This window comes from Xenopus tropicalis, chromosome 8 (assembly GCF_000004195.4).
Source record: "Xenopus tropicalis strain Nigerian chromosome 8, UCB_Xtro_10.0, whole genome shotgun sequence".
Classification (NCBI taxonomy): Eukaryota; Metazoa; Chordata; class Amphibia; order Anura; family Pipidae; genus Xenopus; species Xenopus tropicalis.
In genome coordinates, this window is record NC_030684.2 from 92,814,314 (window position 1) to 92,828,182 (window position 13,869).

The 13,869-nt window shown below is 39.3% G+C and overlaps 1 protein-coding gene across 1 annotated transcript; it reads right to left on the reverse strand.

The window, feature by feature from the left end:
• Positions 1 to 2,482: 2,482 nt before the first annotated feature.
• Positions 2,483 to 13,761, reverse strand: dmac2l (distal membrane arm assembly complex 2 like). Its single transcript, NM_001017243.3, has 5 exons — positions 13,722 to 13,761; positions 9,106 to 9,210; positions 5,934 to 6,142; positions 4,295 to 4,466; positions 2,483 to 3,374 (listed from the first exon to the last, which is right to left on the reverse strand). Exons 2-5 carry the CDS (start codon positions 9,207 to 9,209, stop codon positions 3,260 to 3,262), a joined length of 600 nt encoding a protein of 199 aa, NP_001017243.1. The 5' UTR covers position 9,210; positions 13,722 to 13,761; the 3' UTR covers positions 2,483 to 3,259.
• Positions 13,762 to 13,869: the final 108 nt, after the last annotated feature.

Sequence of the window (13,869 nt, forward strand, 5' to 3'; positions counted from 1 at the left end):
CTTTCTACTGTAAACAGGGTTTCTTGCATAGTTATGCTTGTTTTGGATAAATTCATAAACCTGTTACACTCATTCTAGAAACAACTGCAGAACATATTACTATACTTACTCTAATATTGTAGATATCCTATGTGCTGCTGAGCAGTAGCCAATGCAGAAACAGCCCATGGCCTGAAATGCCCCTGCAAGATATTAATGCTATAGTACAAGTATGCCAGCAGTCCTCCATTCCATTAAACTGATTACACAAGGGTGAAGACACACAGAGCTACTAGTAGCAGCTACTTGTCTTGGCTACTAAAACAGACAATGCTGAGCATTTACTGATAATTGTCTCTACATGTGTTTTAGCAGAGGCAATTCTCAGTATTGTCTATGGCAAGGTATTTTTTTGAAGCTTAGTAGCTGCTCCTAGTAGCTCAGTGTGTCTTCAGCCTAAATAAAAATAAAACGTAGCCCTATTTAATAATACATAAACGAAGTTTACAGATTATGCACTTGCCTTGGAGGCTGGGATCAGCACTATGATTAACATGTTTATGTCAGTGCAGTAGCAGGCTTTCCAATTAATTGGTTTTGAACTGGGCAGTCTGGTTTTGGCAGGTTCTGTCAAGTTCTACAGTGCATGTCCAGGTTCCAAAACAATGCAGGTAATAGACTTTGTAGCTAAATAGACTTTCAGATTATTGCAAATGTTTGGCATCCTTTGCCAAATAACATTTTGTAGATGAAAATTAGGAAACAACTACTGCAGTGAGTTAAGGAATTTAACCTTTAAACCATAGGAGGGGTGTAATAGTGGTGGTAGTCAGGCAGGCAGAGTCAGTACCAAAGAACAGCAGAATAGTTAAACTTTAGGTCAAGAACAAACCAGGGTCAGAACTAAAAACTACTTAAGGGACAAGTAGGAACCAGCAACAGGAAATTAAGCCCGTGGAACAAGCAAGCTTGACTTACATTGTGCAGTGAATGAGCACAGAGCTGGAGATTGTAATGCCAGACTGATGGCCAACTCCAAGCACCTGTGACCAGGTTAGTAACAGCTAAATTCACTAGGTCGACCTAGAAACTAAGGTGAACACAGCATAAATCCAAAAGCTTAGCGGTCTGCTCAGGTAGAGCAATGATAATGCAGCAGATCACTGGTTTGAATCCAGGCAGGATATTACACCTACATATAGGTTGGGGGTTCTGTCCTGGATACTCAATAAAGTATAGCTCTATAAATGGAGGCGGGGCCTAACGAAAAGCTAGGCCTCTACGGGGTCCTTGAATTTCAAAACCCTGATAACCAGCCAAACTGATGGATGTTGGTTTGTTGTTGGCGCAACGTCTTTGGTAGATTGTAACCCTTTTCACTAAAATTTTCTTTCTTTTTTTCGTTATATCGATGATTGCATCGGTATTTGGGATGGAGATGAAGAGTCACTGTCTAGTTTTGTCAAGATTTGTAATGGTCAAGTTGGGGGTATTTCTTTTACATTTGAGACACATCTCATTCTTTTTTGGATGTTAGTTTTTCAGTTAGTGACGGGGATATATATTGTGATCTATATAGGAAACCCATTACCCATAATACACTATTACACTCAGATAGTGCTCATCCAGCCAGTTGTCTGTGGGGCATTTCTGATTGGGCAGTTCCTCCATTTGTGGCGAATCTGCTCTACTTGGGATGCTTTTCAGCGACAGTTGATGCAATCAAGGGACCGTTTTTGGAGAGAGGATACCCCCTTGCGATAATTAGAACTGCATATGAGAGGGCAGTAGCCAGTGACAGACAAGACCTCCTTTGTAGTAGTGGTCTACGTATCCCAAACTCCATAAGAATGCCAGGGCATGCCAATCTTAGTTATGTTTTTCCACGGTATATAGTAAAGATTCTCACCTTATTCGAAAAAGCATATGTAAATATTGGGGGGTTTTGTTGCAGGACCCAGTTCTAGCTAAAGTTCTGGATGACAAACCCTCTTTTGTATACAGAAAAGGCAGAGATATTGCCTAGTGGCTATCTCCGAATCTCTGTTTCCGAAAAGGCTACTCTGCCATAGTGAAAAAGCTGCTTACTCTGTGAAGAGCAATTAATCGACAGCTTTAATGCTTTAATGAACCAGGCACGTCTAGTATATTTCCTGGAGTTTTTGCATTTAAGAGTAATTTTCTGGCTGTTTATTTATTTAAAAAAAAAATATATATTTTTCTCAATGTACTTTAATGTTTGTTTAAACAGGTGAAAATCTACTGTTGTATTATGACTAAGGGAGGTTCCCAGGTCAACGTACTACTGTAGTTACAACTGTTGTGAAACCCAAATAAATTATAAAAGGTATATCACTCACATGACAATGAAAAACAATTGTGCTTGAGTTTAAATTGATTCTTGCTGTCACAAGATACTCTCTGCTGGGTCAAAGATGAAATGAATCCTAATACACTGCCGCAGAAAAAAAGGAATACAATATACCACATGCATAATCCTTGGTTTGAAATTGGAAAGTGTTCTTTATATAAGCTTTGTCCTAACATTCACTATACACAGCTGTGTAGAACTGACAGCACTAGAGAGAAATAAACAGAATGAATAAGAGAAATGAAAGAAAAGTGAATTCAAACATACAGTATGCACATATCTGCCCACACTTCTCACCACAGAATTGCACATTATTGCCTGGACCCAAAACATAAGGCGTATTCATTTACCTAGATGCAGTGTGACATGTGCAATTTTGAGCACAATTGCTATGTTTTCCCCCACAATGCACTGTTTTTTCCCAGAATTCCAGCATCAAGGTGGTCATAAACGGGCGATTTGATTTGCCAAAATGCAAAATGTACACAATGCTGCTTCGAGCTACTGTCTGGGCAGAAGTGACAGTAGTTCCAGGGTTCACCTGCATCAACAGAGGCAACTGCCCAATTCAGAAAGGAAGGCAGGAAGGACTGAGTGGCACAGAGCGCAACGATAATACAGAAGTGCAAAAAGCTTATCTTGAAAGTGGTTTTACGTGCAACTGCAGGGAAAAGAGCAAGTTGCCCTGGTGGACGTATATGAGCCCTATTATTTTTAAATGAGCATTTAGGGCTCCCTGTACTTTTTGATTCAACACAAACCTTTTTGAAGGAGCTCACAGGTATTATATTTAGCTAAATACCTCCTGTATGTCATGATACTCTTTTAACCGTAAAATGATGACTCTCTGGGTTAAAGAATGTCCTGTATTTATTTACAGACACAGAAGTACAGTCTGTACATTTTCCGTTAGTCAAGATCTAACTCCACATGTAATGAGGGATTTGCTGTTTGAAGCATTTCCACAGTTGTTTGCTTTTTCGTGATACCAGGAAGATCACTCAGAAATAAGTACTCCAGGTTTCTACATAAAAATAAATGAAAAAGTTACTACAATCTTTGAGTATACACTTTCCCCAATATTGCCAACTTTACTTAAATGACAAAACGCATAATAAGGGCTTTAATGTCTGTGGGAGACACACAGTAATTCTGATACACACACACTGTTTTAATTACATTGCTTTCTGTAATGGGCCTTAATATACCAGTGGTCTCACTCACCATCTCTTTTGTTTTCATTTCTCCACTTATATTTGTCTATATGCAGTTACAAATCCCCTATTCTTTGGCAATATATCATATTAACCTGTTCTTATCTCACATATAATACATGGAAGTAAAGCAGGCCATAACATGCTTACTTGCCAAACAAGAACATTTTTAGGCCCATCCAACATTTGGTTACAGGTCAAGGACCACATGAGAGCCTGTGTAGGCCCAGCTGCTAGACAGCATATACGGCTCAATGTGGTCCTTGGCCAATGAGATTTTCTAGTGTGCCCAATGAGTGTCCCAATCACACATGCACCAAGTAACCACCTGTTTTTCCTCTACTACCTATATTCCTCTACCCCAGCAAGTGGTTTAGCGCACTGACCCAAGCACACAGGGAGACTTATTTATCAAATATCAAATTTGTGAATTTTAGAGATTTTTTTCAGTTCAAATACATTTTTCTATGCCTGAGGCATAGTGGTGGGGCAAGCAATATATGATTGACAGCTGAGATTTTGAAATGCCTTTATAACAGGTATGGATATGTTTGTACAAAATAATTTAGGCTTCATGTTTAATTTGAAAATAACTTTTATTATTTAGCTTTTTAAAGGCCCCCTTTAATGAACATGAACAAAAAAAATCTCTATTCCATTTTTGTTCATACAATTCTCTTGCACAATAGCCACAGTTAGTGTAAAAAAGCTCAGGAGCAGAGAGACTCACCTGAGAGTATTGAGAGCTATAATCCCTCTGTCAGTAACATTCCCACATGAAATGATCTCTAGCCTCCTAAGGCTGTTCTGTAGATTTTCTATCTTACTCATTCTCTCCAGGCAAGTGTCCTCGATATAAATACATTTGCACAACTTTATTTCTTCCACATGCTCCAGCCCATCTGAAGCAGCAGGATGGAGGTTATCAAAAATAATGGAATAGAAAAGAGTTTTACAGGAGGATATGTTAGTCTATTAGAAAAACTGATCAATAGTGAACACCATCTATACAGAATTGGTTAGAGAATCTAGCTTGTGGTCATGGGCGGAGTAAATGTTATATACTCATATATAGTTTTAAGTTCACCATCTATTGGTAGCCATCCTTAACACTTAGGCTGACCTAATTACTTTAATGTTCTCTTATGTTTTTGCTGTAGATTTTGCTGTCAGATAGATTTAAGGGTGGTTATATTTACTTCCATGTTTGTAACATTTGTGATAGCGCCAAAGCAACCATATCCTTCATTTTATTAGCCTAATGGTAACCCCGTATGCCCAGACTGAGATTCAAACTAGGCCCTGGCATTTCAAGCACACAGAGACCCAAACTTCCCCCCACCAGCCCAATAAATAGAGACTTCCTATGGCATCTTACAGCAGCCCCTCTGGCATTTGCCAGAATCCACAAATTGCCATTCTGGGCCTGCCACAGAGAGGGATATATATCTGCTAGTCTAACAGCTGCATAAATACATCTGTGGTTAATTTATTTGCACAGGTAGAACACCATACTGGCCAATGCTATAAATCATCTCTTTTCTGGGGTTTTGCACATAAGGTGATGCACAGTACAGGAATGACCTGAGTGTACAATTAATGTTTAGCAGTGGTGTATAGTCATTAAAGGAGTTGTTCACTTTTGAGTTAACTTTTAGTATGATATAGAGAGCGATATTCTGAGACAATTTGTAATTGGTCTTCATTTTTTATTATTTGAAGTTATTCGTTTTTAGTTATTTTATTTTCAGCTCAGGAGCTCTCCATTTTGGAGTTTTAGCAGCTATTTGGTCGCTAGGGTCCAAGTTAGCAACCAGGGAGTACCTTGGATGAGAGACTAGTATATGAATAAGAGAGGGCCTGAATGGGAAAGAAAGTTACAAAAAGTAACAATAATAATAAAACTGTAGTTATTTCACTGCTGGGGTCAGTGACCCCCATTTAAAAACTCCAAAGAGTTTAAAGAGGAGGGCAAAGAATTAAAAAACTATTACAAATAAATAATGAAGACTAATTGAAAAGTTGCTTACAATTGGCCATTCTATAACATACTAAAAGTTAACTTAAAGGTGAACCACCCCTTTAAGTGTTGAAAAATTGACTTTGCGTTGACACAAGAGAATGCTGTATTAGGGAGGAATACATTAAGTTTGAGTATTGCACCTCAGCTTTATGAATAAGGTGTTTAATTTTTAAACCAACCTGTATGGGGCTTTAGTTTCCCTGTCTTAGGAAGAGCAGTGCACAAGACTTAAGAAAAGCAGTGCACAAACCTCAATTAAGGGAACTAATTTAACTGAAGAATTCTCTAAAGACCTTTTTGCAACTGTATGAATGCTTGAATGCTAAATTCTTTTTGGTATTATTACCCAAGTGGTCAAATCCTCTATACATGATGCAGGAGTCTGTGGCATTGATAGCTTGTATTTTGAATTTTCCAAGAGGTCCTGTGGGTAACCCATTGTAGTCCTGCTGCCACCTCTCAAATCCCTTATATCGAACATGTGCTCCACAGCGCAAAAGCCATTCTGAAGCTGCCCTGTCTGGGCCAAAGTCCTTAATGCGCTCGTAGTCAACCCTATGAATTTAATGTACAGTAACATTATTAACATGAGTTCTAAAGTCTTAATGTATTTGTACCCAAGAATTTAAATCCAATAAATTAAATGCCAATAAACCAAACTGACCCTTATTAGAGGTGATATTTGAGGAACACTGCATTGTAGGGGAATGGATTAGTGTGTGTATTTAATGAACAGCAGTGCTTCTGAGGAAGATGTGTAGCAGCCTACATTGTTGTTACAGATTTGCAGTATAGGTGGGTTCAACCGTTGCAACTGTAAATGGAGAGCATGCTTTATTCTTCACAGCCACTGGATCTTGTAAGGACACTTAGCATCCAACTAGTGTTGTGTGCCACACCATATGACCATAAGATTACAGCAGCACACTGGACAGTTTATGAAGTGGCAGTTTAGTGGCTCAAAAAGATATATAACAAAAAATGCAACATATCAAACCTTAAAAAGCTCTATATCCATTGTACTGTAGTAGTCTTGTATCAATTGAACAAGTAGTCAAAAAGGAGACCTTATTTGCACACCTTGGCACTCCAAGTTGAGAAGCTAGGTGGACAGTGCTGGAGGGATCGGCACCATCCCTAGTAATCACAAGTAGGAAGAAGCAATGGCACTCAGAGCAGTTACAAACAGGGCAAGCCCTTGCAAATTTTAGTGCGAAAGTGCAACTTTTCGGCATGCTTGACAAAGGGAGTTTTCTGCCCCAAAACATTGCACTTTTGCTATAAAATTTGCAAGGGCTTGCCCTGTTTGTAACTGCTCCGAGTGCCATTGCTTCTTACTATTTGTATCAATCTAAACCATTACTGAACTTTTGCAAGACTGGCTTATACACTGTGTGGCACCTGCAAAGGTTTAATATAGAAGGTAAAGCCCCCCAGTCTTGAGTGTAATTCCTGATGGAAATCTGACAGAGGCCCATTCAGAGGTGTCAATAGTCATGTCTATTGTCAACCTATAGACACATGATGTGGCTTAAAAATTCTTGGTAGACTGATTCATTAAGGACATGCTAACTTTAAAAATATTCTTTCACTTATTTTGTGCGTCTTACACAGGAATGTTACAATAGATTTAAATTTTTGGTTTGCATCTATTTCCTTTGGCTACTCTGTGCCATTACTGGATCTTGACATGCCAATAAAAATATTACACCCATTTTAAGTAGGATATACCATCAGTATATAATTTTGTGGGGTGGTGTGCATGTATGCCTTTTAATTATATATCACAGTCAAATCTAAAACTTCACATAAGTAAGATACATTATAACATTAACATTATACTATTAATATTTTTCAATGTTGAGATTGTATTAGTGCTGCTTGTCATTGACATCTGGAAAGTTGCACTGAGATACTGACCTTGTTCCAAAGATACTGCGTGACATATGCATGGATACTGGAAAGCAGTTTTAATCAGTTTTTATATCCCTAATTACTAGTTGTGCTCTCAGCTGTAACTGTGTTTATCTGTTGTTACTCTGTATCCCGGATTAAGTTTAGTGATTATAGACAGGGCATGAATAACACTCAGATTTTATTACCAACTCTTTACAGATAATAAGTATGGTGTCTTATTGCTCTTAAGAAACAGACGGCTGCTTCTAGAGCTGACTGATTCTAGATAAAAGATGACAAAGAGTTGATTATGCTCACAGTCTATGTATAGGGCTGCCAAAGCCAACCCAACCAGAAAGTGCTGGGGGTTCACCAGAAGGCTTTTTCTTGAAGAGTCACAAGTGAATGAGTTCTAAAACATTTTAAAACCACAGCTGACAATGTCTTGGACTTTAGCCTTTGCTTTGAAAAGGCTGTGTGCTTTGGGATTATCAATTTTACCAATATCATTTTTTCATTAGTAGCACAGAGGCTACTACACCTCATGGGGATTCACCCTTAATTCAGAGGTTCTATTTAATATACCTTCCCATAATTTTGCTGCATCACGTGCGCTAATCCTCTCTCTGACTTCTTGAGAAGTCATTAAATCCACTGGAAAACATGGACAATAATTAGTAATGATAAGTACAGTTCATATCCCAGAAGACTTAATTATAGCCTCCCTTTATTGCTTGGCAGTATTTGTTGTGTTCTGCCTCATTCCTATAAGAATTGGGATTCTGTATTTTGTTTACAACTTTAGAAGGTATACAGGGGATGTAATCCCTGTATTAAATCATAAAGCCCAAATTACAAAGCAAATTTTATGGAATATTGTGTCCAAGCATAAACTATCACACTAAGGCAAACCTTTTTGTGACTTTCATAGCTAGGGGGATTGTTCTTTAAAACAATAATTTTCTATACTACCAAGTAGGTAGCAGTAAATAGTTTGTGCTCTTTTTAGATGAAAGGTAGAAGTATTTTTGTCTTTTCACTGATGCCTCTTTCCTAAACTGGAGTAACTATATACTCACATAATATAGCCAGTGAGAAAATGGCCTTTGTCTTCTTTAAATTTCCAGTATAACAAAAACATTCCATTGTTCCTATGTCATTACGTTCAACATTCTTGTTTCCAGTGTTTAATATACACAAACACTGAAAATATCAGTTTTCCCTTTCCAAAGCCTGTTTATTATCATAAAGCACTGCTAACTGTACATTGTGAAATGGATAACCGGAAAAATCAGACATCTGCCAGTAGTTTGGATAATTTAAACATAGGCTCAGATGTGGCTTCCTGGTGTGACTTGCTTAAGGCATCAAGTAGATGCAATTAAATCGAGGACACTCTGTGCAACCACCCAGTGACTTCTCCATTGAGCACTGTTTGCTTTTATAAACTCTGGAAAAATAAAAAATATAGTATAGTGGCCTGTTTTTCAGTAAGCCTCCTGGATTTCCCTAAAATCCATATTTTGGCTATCACTAAATTATAAAATATAAATATTTTTATTTCAGGTAATTCATTTAAAAACAATTAATAAACAAAACAAAATTAGTGATGTATCACCTACTTGTTAAACACTGCATTTAACCAGCCCCAGAAATATCTACATGCACCTGGGCGAATCTGCTTTTTGGAGATGAAGGTTGGACGTAGAATATGTGCAGGAATCATACTGTCAGACCGGAAACAGAAAGAAAGCAGATATTTACCTTATGCATGTTAACACATTATTTTGCCCTTTTGATGTATTCTCAAAAAGCAAGTGCTAGGTGTTTTTTTTCAAAAGCAAAAGTTAGAATTGCATCTTAGTCACTTTGGGTTGGTACGCTTGCAATTTAACTAAGAAAAACTACTTGCCCATCAGGCTATCTAAAAAAAAAGCAGATCCATTCCCCATTCTACAGAGAATGAGTTGGCCAAATCATACAAACTACAGGCACAAATCACTAACAAAAAGATCCAGTATTAAAGAAGACGGAAAGGCTAATAAAGAGTTAATCTCAAGCTGCAGGCATCCCTTCAGTTCTCTCCCCATATTTCACCTGTTCAGAAATTTAGAAGCCAAACAGGAAGAAAAAACGCTGAGCTGTGTAAAGAAAGTTCCCATAATCTCTCGCTCCTGCACCAAGACCCAGACCGGTGTACATGCTCAGTTAGTTAGACTATGAGGAAGCTTCCTGCAGATTGGCTCAGATCCACATTCCTAAGGGGGGGAGTGAGTTCTTAGCATTCTTGAGGGAGGGGGGAGCAGGAGAGGGAAGAGAGGAGAGAGCTGTGTGTCTCTGGCAGAGGAAAAGAGACACAACAAATCTTTTGACAGAGAACTCAGCGTTTCTGTGAGTGATTATGGCTGAATTTACATAGACCTTTCTGATAAAACTTACTTAGTTTTTACCTTTCTTTCTCCTTTAACACTTGCTGGAAGGCAACTTTTGATATTGAGGGCATCTTCTGCCTATGTTTATTTGCAAGTACAAATGCAGAACAGCAACATCTAACTATATGAACTGGAAGAGGGGCTGCAAACACTGTAGGATACTTATGTTCAATAGGTTTTTAGCTAATTAGCCAGAGTTCTCGTGAGCACCAGCACTTTTATGTGTTACAATAAAATATGTGTAGGTTGTGAAAGTAAATATGCTTTGTTTGCATGCTAGATAGTAGTTAGCTGCAAATCCTGTATCTCGTGGATTGCCTGTCTCTGCATTTGCCAATATCTAGCTGGCTAGCTATTGGGTTCTCTTGTAAAATACAAGCTCACTGATCTAGTTCCCCTGTATATTGCAAGACGTTTGCGTTTTCCAACAGATAATGAAGTGTTGGTATTCATTTACACAGATAACAAGTGCAGGAGCCGGATGATTTCTATTAACAGTGGTTACATACATGGGTGCTGTGCTTGTACTAGTGCTCATGTTTATTTTATGTGGAGGTCAGCTACTATCACTTATTGTCTAGTCCAAGCCAAACCCAGAGTAACAGTGTGTCTGACTGCTTTTCTTTTGCTTAGCAGCCTGACAGACAAAAGAGATCATTGAACCAGGCTAGGGAGGAATGGTACTGATAAAATGTCTATTTCCTCTAGGTATTTATAAATGTATTTGCTATTGCAATCTGTCTGTCCCTTGTTCTTCTGTGAACCACTGGTTCTGAAGTGTCACAATGTGGCAGAAAGCAGATATTCTACAAACCTGTGAAAAAGCAAGCAAGGCATTATATTATAGGAAATGGGCTCCTATCCTAGCAATGTATTAGTTTGAATGGCATATAGGAAAATGAATAGGTGAGTGGATGGGTAGAAATGTTTGTGTTAAATATTAATTTTAAAAATCTAGCCTTAGAACTAATCTGCTTTTAGTAGCTGGGGTAATTGACCTCATCAACCAGATTGCAATTAAAGTTTAGGCTAAAGTGAGGCAAAACAAGGCCTAGGGCCCCAGCTGTGCCTTACCAGTATTCGGTATCAAAGTTATGGCAAGAAAGAAAAGTCAACAAGACAACATTGGTATTGGTAAGCAAGCATTTTGGCTTGCTGTTTAAGTACTGGGGATCCATCAGCACAACAGAAATGCATAATGTATCTCTGAGACAGGGTAGCAGTGAAACAGAGCCCTAAATTGCAACTTTTCTTAGGGCAATGTTTGACCTTAATCCATCTCTGAGCAGGAGTCCTTCAAGTGAGGTGTTTCTGCTGCAATATGCATGTTTGCAGTGGATCCAGTGGATCAGGGCTCAAGGTAGTCTTGATCCATGAGGGTCTCTTACAACACCTTGTAAATACACAGGACAAAAAAATTAAACAAAGCCCTTCTAGCCCTATCACTTCACTGACGGAACATAGGATGAAAGTGACAAGATAACACTTGTAATGGGACTTTAAATTATGTCACAGTATCAAAATATTTGTACTTAACAATAAATGTTAAAAATATGTATTTTGTATAAGGTCAAGTCGTAATTTAACATTAGTGTAACTAAGTTTAAACATATATACATTCATTGGGACATCGAAGCAGGGTCAACACAAAAAAAAAAAACAACAGTGCCCTCATGTGGCAACATAAGAAACTAGCCAATCTTCACCTAACTGGCCTATAACCTGGGCCCTCCATGCCACTACTATAGCCACAGTTTGGGAAGCACTGACATATATACCAATGTGATAGCAAGGTGAGTCTGTTAAAGGAACAGTAACACCAAAAAATGAAAGTGTATAAAAGTAACTAAAATATAATGTGCTGCTGCCCTGCACTGGTAAAAGTTGTGTGTTTACTTCAGAAAGTCTACAATAATTTATATAAATAAGCTGCTATGTAGCCATGGAGGCAGCCATTCAAAGGAGAAAAGGCACAGGCACATAGCAGATAACAGATAAAACACTATTGTATTCTACAGAGCTTATCTGTTATCTGCTATGTAACCTGTGCCTTTTCTCCTTTTTTCCAGCTTGAATGGCTGCCCCCGTGGCTACACAGCAGCTTATTATATAAATTATAGTAGTGTTACTGTAGCAAACACACCAGTTTTACCAGTGCAGGGCAACAGTGCATTATATTTTTATTACTTTAAAGCTCTTTCATTTTTTAGTGTTACTGTTCCTTTAAACACTAAGGGCAGTGGCACACGTGGAGATTAGTTGCCCATTATAAATCTTAGTTACCGCAGGGGACTAATCTCCTTGACTTGCCATCTCACCGGCATGAATGTATATCGTCGGTGGGTTTCCTGAAGTCGCCCAAAGTTGTCTCTCAAGGAAACTTCGGGAAACCGAAGCGACACGTATGCCATCCCTCTGGCGATTTACATTCTTGTCAGTGGGATGGCATTGCGGGAAGATTAGTCGCCTGTGGTAACTAAGGGCTCTGGCACACGGGGAGATTAGTCGCCCGCGACAAATCTCCCTGTTCGCAGGCGACTAATCTCCCCGAGTTGCCATCAGTTGCCATCCCACCAGCGAACATGTAAGTCACCGGTGGGATGGCACACGCGGCGGCGCGATTTTGGCAAATCGCCGAAAATGCCTCGCGAGGCAACTTTGGGGATTTGCCGAAATCGCCTGCGCAGCGTGTACCCTCCCACCGGCGACTTACATGTTCGCTGGTGGGATGGTAGTTCGGGGAGATTAGTCGCCCGTGACAAGGGAGATTTGTTGCGGGCGACTAATCTCCCCATGTGCCAGAGCCCTACGATTTATCGCGGGCAACTAATCTCCATGTGTGCCAGTGCCCTAAGACACACAGAGCTACTAGCAGCAGCTACTTGTCACAGCTACTAATATAGACAATACTGATCACTTACTGATAATAGTCTCTACGTATGTTTTAGCAGAGGCAATTCGAATTATTGTCTATGGCAAGGTAGTTTCTGGAGTTTAGTAGCCGTAAAAAAGTAGTTTCTACCCTAACAGAGTTATGTAATAAAATGCATTATGTTTGTCCAGGTGCAATAACCATCCCTTATAGCAGTGGCACACGGGGAGATTAGTCACCCGTGATAAATCTTCACTATTGGGGGCAACTGATGCCAGTGGGATGGCATATTGGGGAAAATAGTCCCTACAATAGTTAAGATTTATCGCGGGCGACTAATCTCCCCGTGTGCCACTGCCCTTAGCATCCAATCAACAGATAACATTAATGGTCACTTGTTTAAAAGCAAACATCTTAACTGGTTACTATGGGTTACTGCACCTGGGTAAATGTAGAACTGGGCGTGACATTTTAGAATTTAAGAATTACCACACTAAATTCCTTTCTCTCCTATGCCTATGGTTGGCAGTCTCTTTAAATTGCATTTTAAGTTTTCCAGGAGGACATCTCTTACTGGTCTGGGTGTAATGTGTGAAGACTATATGTATTGTCTAGGTGTTTCGATCTGAAACAGTGGTAATCACTGGAGAATAAAAGTGTTCTCCCCAAACACCGTTTAACCTGAAATGGAGCAAATAGCAGCGCCTCCAACTGCATTCTGTGTCAATGGGGGATCTCATTCTCCGAACCGTATGTGCATTAGGCTGAAATGCTGTAAGCTAAGAAACGAATTAGGAGACGGGACACAATAACACAACATTAATGTGTACATGAATGCTAGTACATGACGGACAATTATCCTTTTATATTTCACAAGGTCAATTCCGGAGTTCTAGAGACTCCTACTCAGCATGTACTACAAAGTAACGCGTACCTAGCTCTGAGCCCGGAGTGTGACACAACCCGGAAGTACCAGCGGCACCAAGCTCAGCACCTCAGGCTGCCAGACCAGAAAGGATCACAACAATCGCGTCATACTCCCTGCCCTTCGAACCCTTCGTTTCAGCTTGCTTATTTAAGGC